General features: G+C 36.3%; 1 protein-coding gene across 12 annotated transcripts; it reads right to left on the bottom strand.

Moving 5' to 3' along the window:
* LOC130439767 (signal transducer and activator of transcription 2-like) lies at nt 1-9,241 on the bottom strand. Of its 12 annotated transcripts, none has more exons than XR_008909482.1 (10): nt 8,439-9,241; nt 8,192-8,291; nt 6,453-6,664; nt 4,333-4,614; nt 3,896-4,237; nt 2,721-2,764; nt 1,998-2,034; nt 1,711-1,885; nt 1,294-1,377; nt 1-847 (listed from the first exon to the last, which is right to left on the bottom strand). XR_008909482.1 is itself a non-coding variant. In XM_056772297.1 (10 exons), exons 3-8 carry the CDS (start codon nt 6,660-6,662, stop codon nt 2,466-2,468), a joined length of 711 nt encoding a protein of 236 aa, XP_056628275.1. In that variant the 5' UTR covers nt 6,663-6,664; nt 8,192-8,291; nt 8,439-9,241; the 3' UTR covers nt 1-847; nt 1,294-1,377; nt 1,711-2,465. The 12 variants fall into 12 exon arrangements, 5 of the variants coding, with proteins under 5 accessions (XP_056628275.1, XP_056628271.1, XP_056628276.1 ...); XR_008909481.1 differs by having other exon boundaries at nt 3,905-4,237; XM_056772297.1 differs by having other exon boundaries at nt 1,711-2,517; nt 3,896-3,975; nt 4,195-4,237.
* Between the last annotated feature and the right edge of the window lie 563 nt (nt 9,242-9,804).

Genomic DNA, 9,804 nt, shown 5'->3' with positions numbered 1-9,804 from the left:
ACAGAATGTCAGTGAAAGTGGATTTGATTTATGTCTATATTGATGTACACTTGGATGATGCGATATGGCAATCATTACAGAAATACATCTATGATTTAAATTCCATTTGATGGGGTTCATCAACAAGTATGCTTAAACGACAAACAGCATGTATGCATCAAGACAAATGAAGACATTTCCACATTCTATTGCAATCATAGCTTACATACATACATACATACATACATACACACACACACACAATAATACACAAAATATTTTCCCTTAAAATCTGTACAATTTAAGCGTGTGAAAAACAAAGTATGCTTTGTAATAAGATGCTAAATTATTTAAGAAATTAGCATGATTAACTTGCTATGTAGTGACGCCAGTCTGGAGGAACTACAGCTTTGTTGTCACAAAAAAGCTGAACCAAATTAATAATAATAGTCCAATATTAGTATTTGCAAATTCCTTCTTCAATTTTTGAGTTTATCTTAATAATAGCTTAGAATTGCCATTATATATGTGGTGGACCTTTGGCCTTGATTATCTGTAAGCTATGTGTGACAACACTTAGTAGATTTAGTTCAAAAATAAAAAATCAAAGTGCACTATTTTCAAACAGTTGGGTTTGTAATGAGCCCTATCTACAGTAAATCACCTCAAAAAAAGGGCTGTTTAATAGAAAGGAAAGTCTATTTTGTGCACATCTTCAGCACCGGAGAGTTGTCCTCAATGTCCTCCATAACGGCTATACTGCTGTATGCATTTACAGCCTGTTTGTGTTGACTACTGAGTGAGTGGTACCACCGATTGAGAAGACAGTTGACTGCATATGTAGCATCCTTTGTCAAGTCACCCAAACCTGTAGAGGAATTGTATAGAAGAACAGAAAGAAAAATACCATACAGCAGACAATGCCCAACAAACAAGCAAATTTCAAATATTTTGAAATGTTTATGGAAAGTTCGAGCAAACAACTGCTGAATGTGTGTGACCTTCGATCAGAAACTATCATGCTTCTGTGTCAAAAATAGCCACATGGACAATTGTTTATATTTTTTCACATCTTTTTAGTGATAGCATTGTTTCTTTACAATGTAACCAATTCGACGATATCATACAAAGGAACTAAAATGTGGATGGAGAGCTTGTGAAATTGTGATATTTAAGCATTTCATTTGTGATTACTCCTGCAGAATAACATGGTGATCATTTCATGATTCCTTTTTACAATGTTATTGGATAGTCAGTTTCTCCTGAAAAAAAGGGATTGACACAAATGTCAGATGATGTTCATCCTTTTCTTACCATCTGCCCATGCTCTCATTTCCAGGTGAAGGGGAGCATTCAGGGTTTCCAGGTCCCAAGGGAGATCTATATAGCTTTAGAAGTCTAAAATGATGAGAAGAATTATTATTATTAGTATGAATCATTATTTGTTATCTGATATTTTTATCACCATAATACAGTTTATACTGTTCAGTCCTGTCCATTTAAAGTGAAGCCATTAACATGTTTCTTGTAAATAGAAACATTTGTCTTTCTTAGGTATTTCTATTTAATGTAATTATTTGCCAATATTAAATCTATTAGATGATTTGAATGCATAATTATTGCACGGCCAATGAATCATAGATCAAAAGATAGAACTACAACTACCATGGCTTCTTCTGGTCTTTTATCCAAATACTATATACTGTATCATTGCACATCTACATAGCATACCAACTACTTCTCCACTTCCTGCCCTAAGGTGGAACCAGCAGCATTGTGATGTTCTCTGCTCAACGTGCCTGCAGACTGCCAACTCCAGTTGCTCCTCATAAACCTTCTTGAAGGATCTGTGGGAATTCTCTCTGGCTGCCAACCAAGCCCCAACACAAATGCGTATTCCAATGACCTACATTGTCGAAAAATCGTAACTGACAAATGATCATTATGTCATGATGTAAGAATTGTATCAAATAGGTATATGAAAAAGGAAAGAATAATTTGTGTTCAAATAACTATACATTCTGAAATGTATTCACATCCCGACCACTTTCAGATCTAAAAAACACAAGAACAAATGGAACTAACATTTAAGATTTGACACGGATAAAGGTAACTTGGTGTACAATACATAGTTGTGTATTTTGCCATTCATGTGTGAATGTGTAGATTCTAGAATACCTTGCAATACACTTTCAACAGTAATGTTTCCTTCAACCAATATGTAAGCATTGCTGGGGTGCAGGCAGGGCAGCTAAATTGCTCTTGCACATGGACTCAATTTCATATTGAACAGCAACATTTTGGAAGTTTAAAAGGCAACACATGCACCATTAAATTAGTACCATTAAAGACATACTCTAAGAGACATACCATGTCCAATAATGATGCATACAAAACTGATTTTTATTAAATTATTCCTGAAGGTATATACATTTTAGGCAATGAACAACAAGCCCCATTTTTAAATTAATTTACATATTTCTAATTCATTCTTCAAGAAAAGAAGAAGGCTCCCATGAGTCCTTCCATTTGGTTCCACTGTAAGAGACAACGTTTTGAGTAAAAATTTACATTTGCTGAGTAACTCTGTCAGGCAAGCAAACTGTTATATCACTTTATGAAATATAACAATTGAAAATATTTTAACATTTCAGTGAACTATTGACATTGTTACTGTTACCCAAATATTAAAACTGTTGTATATTGTGTGTATGTAATAAACTGTCGATTAGTACACGTACCAGGTCTTGCATGGAACCCAACGAATGAGGACCTCCTCTGTTCCCTATAGAACAAACAAAAAACAAGCATGATCACAACACAACTTTCCACAACACAAAATCCAGCCATGTGTGTTATGGCACAAATCTTGCAATTGTGATGGTAAAATGTACAGTGGTAAAGACATAACATAAAGGTTACATGATGACATAACATGATATTTAAATAGTGCTTATTTACAATACAAATTGTGTAGCAGCTCTAGAAAAATGGGTGGCAATGTCCAGCATTATTAAGTTCAGACTTTATTGATTAGTTTTTACTTAGTTCATCTGTCAAAACAGCAGCTTTGAAGAAAACAATGATGTCATGATCCAGCTCAGTAACAATTACATGAATACATTGTTGGCGCCAAATGCATTTTTATTGAATACAAAGAATTCAAAGTGATTCGGTTTCAATTCATGTTAACTTCACATTCAGCATGTCCAGAGTGTTATCCTTTTTTATCTATGCTCTAATATTTTCAGGGCTTCTGCAAGTTTCAACAAGTAAAAGTAAAGATATTTAAGACAATTTTAAGACCATTATTAATTAAATGTAAAAATGTTTTAAATGTTCATGTCAATACTTGCAAAAGGTATGAAGGCTATGAAGGAAAAAAAAAAGTATGTTAATTTACAGAACTGTGTGTAATCGTAGGTTTCAAACTGGTCAGACAACAACAAAGGCCTAGAACAACTAGCATTAAATAAACGGCAACATAACTACACAGTCAACACATGAGGTCATGGGATGATCATAGTGATGTCACCATGTTATTATGTTAGTAATATGTTAGCTCAATGTGAATTTATTTTATTAAGTCACCATTATGGTGATCAGTGTATGCTTTAGCTGGACTATTCACCCTTATCTTTTACATAATTGTTTTTTGCTTTGCCTGTTGTCATTGTTGGTTTATGAATCACAATTGTTATACCAAAGAAAAAACCTGAAGTTAATCCAATCTGAAAATACTGGGTATAGCGGTTCATCTCATGTTGTATTTTTAGTCTGGTTATCAATTTTACAATTTGACACTAAGCAGTGTTGGGGCAGATGAGATGTTTGGAAGGATTTTATGAAGTAGTCTATGACTGCAAGTACATCGATATAAAGCAAGACTGTGTGAAAATGCTTTAGAAAGACAAACCCCTCTCACTCTTTTTTTCAAAACCTTGGAGTAATCAAAGTTGTTTTGGCTCACTCTCCTACAGCATTCTGGACACTCATCTGAAAGATAGGCAATATTATTTTGAAATAAGTATATTGCTACAAATAAAACCAAACAGCGACTGCAGAATCAAAGAGTAGTTAATAAATCATATTAATGTACATTTACATTTATTCATTTGGAAGACGCTTTTATCCAAAGCTGTTAATGCAAAGCTCTTACCAATGGGCTACAGGAAAGCTACTGATGCAAATGTAAATACAGAAAATGTACTTAACACTTTTTCTTTTTCTTGCTGGCTTCCATCTGTTGGACTGGATCCTTTATCAAGATATCACACTTTATTATACAGTAAATTATTACTTCTTAAGAATGTCAAGAGTTCAGACACACTTTACTGAGTATTAAGGACATACAGTGTACTTCATTTCTTGGTCTATTTTTGGCCTTCTGGGCTTGGGGTCTTGTGGCGGCTGATGAGCCTGTGATATCAATGCCAATAGCTTCTGAGGGGCTGGTGGCAGTGGCTTCTGGAGGGCTGGTGGGAGCGGCTTCTGGGGGGCTGGTGGGAGCGGCTTCTGGGGGGCTGGTGGGAGCGGCTTCTGGGGGGCTGGTGGGAGCGGCTTCTGGGGGGCTGGTGGCAGCGGCTTCTGGGGGGCTGGTGGAAGTAGCTTCTGGGGGGCTGGTGGAAGTAGCTTCTGGGGGTTATGATTGAAAAGAGCCATTAAGGATCTACGGTATATGTCAAGAGATCTAGTCATCAATGCAATACTGTACTTAGCGTTTGATCAGAGCATTCTAAATTTTCATGATTATGACAGGGGGATAATGCTACAGAAGCTGCAACTAGTTGTATATAAAGAGGAGGTATCCAACCCCAAAATATTAAATGTATTCTCATGCTTCTATCACTTTTTAGAACCAAATTTCTCCAAAGGTGTTTAAGGTGAGGTCTCAACAGGATAAATAGTCAAGCTTATACTAAAATTAAAATTAATATTACATTTTCTGTTTCTCCCACAAGACAACATTGGTGTTTGTGAAGGAGGCTGAAATTTTCCTAACTAATTTATGAGAAGAAGACTGTTCAAAGCTGTTGTGGAGAGGGAAATGTAGTAGATCTTTCTTTTTATCTACGGTAAAAGTTTACAATAGAGTTCCTCATATCTGTCTCAAACTGATTGTTTTAAGGAAATGGAGCAAAATCTGTGATTAAATGGATACATGAATGAAACAATAACGAGATTACATCCAGGTCTCCTGAGCTATCAAAGATCTGTCCCATGGCCAGAATTTAAAGAAAGCTAGCTTCAGAACATTGTTTCCACACTACATGTGCAGTATACTGCCCCTATCAGGAATAGGCAGATCATTTTTTACCCTTAACTTAAATCAGGGGCAATTCAAAGACCTAAAACATGTCTTCTCCCATCAATTGTAATTAATGTCACAAAACAGTCTGCCTAATACTGTTTATCTATTTTGTTGACTTCAGGCAATAGTGTTATTTTGCAATAGACCCACCACATGCTGCTTTATCCTATTATGGCTAAATGTAATGCTCACCCTTTGCATCCGTATGAAAAATAAAGAGAATGAAACATGTGGATTATCAGGTGTTTCCAGATTACAGACCTTAATATTAGTAAAAAAAATTAGCAAGTTTGTCAAACTGAAATAAAAACTTTAAATTAAAAAAAACATGCATAGAATAAAATAATTTGACTTAAATATTAATTTCATTTCAGTTTTATGGTCATTGAAAAAAACCTCTTAAAATGTGGCACTTATATGTAGGCATGGGCCGCATACCGGTTTCAAGGTATACCAAGGTTTAAAAGAGTTAAGGTTTCAAAACCACAAAAAAAATTATGTGATACAGTTTCTAAGGTAAGAGCTGTGTTTGCATAAAAATAGATTGTTTAATCATGTAATTCAATGTTTGATGTTTATGTCTAATATATATATATTTTTTTTTAAAGAATATTGTAATTTTAAGGCTTTATTTTTACCTGACACACATGTTAGGGTTCAAACTGAAATTAATTGTGTCTAGTCGAAAAGTTGTATATGCATACATTTGAAGGTAACACATTTTAGTGTTGTAATAGCAATACCGTGAAACCGTGGTATTCGTTGAGCAAGGTTATTATAGCACCAAAATCTCATACCGGCCCATGCCTACTTATAACAAGAAATTAATTACTACTGGTTTGTAACTAAATATTCATCAAAATGCTATCACTGTCATATTTATTTCTGCTTCATCAGCCATGTTTTCATCAATGTATTTTTCCAGGGGGGGGGGGAACGGGACGGCCTCATGGCGGGAGGATCCCGTTGCAGGAATTTATTCACTCAAAACCAGTTGATGGAAACACATGTGATTCATATTTTCTTTTTTTTGCCACATTTCATAAAAGTTCACTTGACAGCTGCATGGAAACATGACAATTGACCGTTTAACTTTACTACGTTTACTGAGTTGACCTCATGTACCACCCTATTTGTATGCTTAGCCCTGACCTAAACTTACCATTACATGGCAGCTATTAAGTACAACTGTCCTGTTGTTGTTTTTCTTGATTGACTTCTTCCATTCAGCCTTCTTATTTTGAAAGTTGCATCTCTTTGTTGCAACTTTTGTTTTGTACAGCTGGAGTTGTTTGTAGAGTGAGCATGTCTTGAATGCAACACTTATCAGGGTGTTGCACCCGGGGCACAATTCCTGTGTGTTTCCCGGCATCTCTAAACAAAAGAAAAAAGTAATACAACATATTTTTGTACCATATGATCCAGTAAAAAAGGGGTCACATTGTTACGCTACATATCATTATAACATAAATTAACTTTTTAAAACTAGGTTGTTACTTTAAAGTCCAGCCACATGGGCAGTTATCATTAGCTCGAGCTCCACTCATTCTGTGGCAGGTACGTAGTAATATGTACTCATATGCAAGCATGGCATTGACACAAGTTGGTGCTACATGGAAAGACTAACCTGATAAGTCAACGTTTCACTATACGTTTTTGAATTACCTGTAGTCTGATTAAAAGTATTTTAAAATGTAATTTAGCCTAATTACAACTATGCCAATAGACAAATACAACCAATTTTCATTGGTTAATGGAAAAGTGTTTTAAAGCTTGACGTTTTGCAGAAAATCTGAGTTATATTTGACATAAGAATACAAACTGTATTTAGGGATTACATTTTATGGAACATATTTCCATAATTATTTATTAAACCTAGTCTGTGGGGTAAAACGACCCCGGCAGGTATCAGTGATAGTAAGTATGTACATCACGTCCTTTCTTATTCCATCATGTAGTTTCTCAGGTTAGATACATTTTCATATAAATAAATAAATAAGTTATTTCGGCTTAGTGCTTGTCACGTATGTAATGTGTTGAAAAACAAGTTAAAAACAGGGGTCACGCATGGATAAATGCATAACATTATAATACCACATCAACTGGAACGATGAATGATGCATGCGTTTTAAATTACTTTTTAACTTCTGTTACTATAATATTTCGTCTTTTCACGTAAACATTTCAAATTGACTTCGATGTGTCTACATTCAACGATGTCTGCAGATTAGGACTACACCAACAACTGTGGGTTTTGACCTAAGTGTGATATTCAGTTACAAATATTATCCTTAAACTGGACATGAGTAACTTGAATTCAGTTCACTGAAGACTCGCTATAAACGGCTCATTTGAATCATTGAGTAGTTCATACAATCGTAGATGAATCATTTGGCGTGATTTGCGAAACGATTTACCCGGTTCGTTAAAAATAATCATTTCTTTCATGAGGGGCACATCGTGATTTCTTTATTTCCAAATAAGGAGTAACGATATGCTTTATGTAATATAGCGGAGTAAAAAGATAAAAACGTCATTACTGTCCACCACTGCGAACAATAAACTGAATTATAAAGCGATCTATTTATATTTTCAAAGGTCGCCAAAAGCTTTATTAAGCTTACCGGATAACAAGCCACATAGCTACTAAATCTACGGCAGAATTCGTAACGGTAATTGTAAAAAAAAACTTTAATTGTCGGCGGTGGGTAACGCTAGCTAAATTACTCAGGCGTTAGCTTCACTTAACGGTCCTACTGGCGTCACGGGCAGTCACATGATTCTAACGTTACAGTTTAGTTACCATTAGAGCAAACATGTTTCAGTAAAACAACGTGACACTTTACAATTTAACTAAACTAACGCAGACAGCATTAGGATAATGTGATATACTGTACATACCTCTGACTGTCAATCGTGTTGTATGTGGAGTCGACCGTCATCGATGTGTCACACAGAGGTCTTCTCTTTAGCGCCCCCAGTGGACTTTCGTGTCGTAAAACTGTAGTCATAATGGCGGTTTAAATCAAAACAGACATCAGTTACATACTTTAATGGTAAAACTGTTACATTTCGTTTGAATCCATAAGCATTTGGCCATAAGCACCACAACTTATGTCACTTTAACTATGCGTGTGAATGTTCTTACCTGTACTAACAGTAAGTTTCCTTTCCTATGATGTGTGTTAGAGAATAAGCAGGTGCTGATAACGCGCTGGTCACACGTGCAGTGAACAACAGACCTCTCTTCTAGTGATGTGTCATGCGCAAAAGATGCGGCTCTGAGAGCCGATGCTTTGTAGTGAATCAGAAGAGCCGGCTCGCATCGAGTGAGAGCCGGCTCCCAGTTTTTTTCCTTTCGCGGCTTACCTCAAGGCAGAACTTTGTTTTGATTGGTCAGCAATCGCATCGCGGCCAATCAGATGTGAGGATATGGGATCATACCATTATGTAAAAACAGAGAGGGGGGTGAAGTTAAGCGGCACTCCACTGCAAGTTAACGAGTCGTAACAACGTTAATAACGACACTGTCTGTCAGATAGCGGTGAGGAGAGTGTGTGAGTTGGCGTATTTGAAACTATGAGTGACACCCGAAAGAGAAGCAGCATCTGGCTCCAGTTTAAAGACGATGGAAACAACAAAGCAGAGTGCATTCACTGCAAGATGAAAATTACTTTAAGAGCAGGTTCCACCACAAACCTGCATAGACATGTGAGAACTGTCCATCCTACAGTGCAGTTAGAGGAGAGAGGGCAAGCTAGCACACCATCTACAGATCCTGGTTTGTCTCATCCCCAAAAAACAGCAACTGCAGCAGCATCTACTGGCTTCCACACACATGCAGGTATAACCTCTCTTACTGCAGCTCAAAGCAAAATAAGCCAGTTTATACCCAAAGTGATGACCCCATCCAAACAGCACAGCATTGATGAAGAGCTGGCTAAAATGATAGCTACTGATTTCCAACCCTTTTCAATTGTGGAGGACAGAGGTTTTAAAAGTTTTGTCAAAACTTTAAATCCCCCATACACTCTACCCAGTAGAGTGTTTGATTAAAATATTAAACAAAAGAATGGTTTTGTAACAAAATAACTGCATAAAAACACTGCACATGAAAGGGTTTTCAACACACAAACCATTAATTTTTGCAAAGTTATGGTAAAATAAAGGCCTACAAAAAATCCTAAATTAAGAGCCTTTCAGGAGTCGAAAGAGCCGGCTCTTCTTTGGGAGCTGAGCCAAAAGAGCCGGCTCTCTGAAAAGAGCCGAACTTCCCATCACTACTCTTCTCCATTGCTCATTTGACATACCTCTGAACATGACGTACAAGATACTAGCCAATCAGAGAGCTTGTTACATCTCTCTCGCCATAGCTAATTTGAATTGTTTAACCTCGTTTTACCAATCCAAGGTCCCTAAGTTGCAGGGAAATGCTAAATAGAGAGGCTAAAAGTAAAAGCTAAATGACTTAGCTTATCAATGTCATGATTCCACTATCATGCCATGTTTATTCT

Source organism: Triplophysa dalaica, chromosome 18 (assembly GCF_015846415.1).
Source record: "Triplophysa dalaica isolate WHDGS20190420 chromosome 18, ASM1584641v1, whole genome shotgun sequence".
Lineage (NCBI taxonomy): Eukaryota > Metazoa > Chordata > Actinopteri > Cypriniformes > Nemacheilidae > Triplophysa > Triplophysa dalaica.
This window is presented reverse-complemented; position numbering and strand designations above follow the sequence as displayed.

Coding starts and splice junctions, on each gene's coding strand:
- LOC130439767 (XM_056772293.1), bottom strand. CDS start 6,662: ATGCCGGGAAACACACAGGAATTGTGCCCCGGGTGCAACACCCTGATA. Junction 2,765..3,895: donor TGAAAAAAAGAGTGAGAGGG/GTTTGTCTTTCT, acceptor TTTGTTCTATAG/GGAACAGAGGAGGTCCTCAT. Junction 1,886..2,720: donor TGGGTTCCATGCAAGACCTG/GTACGTGTACTA, acceptor TCGACAATGTAG/GTCATTGGAATACGCATTTG.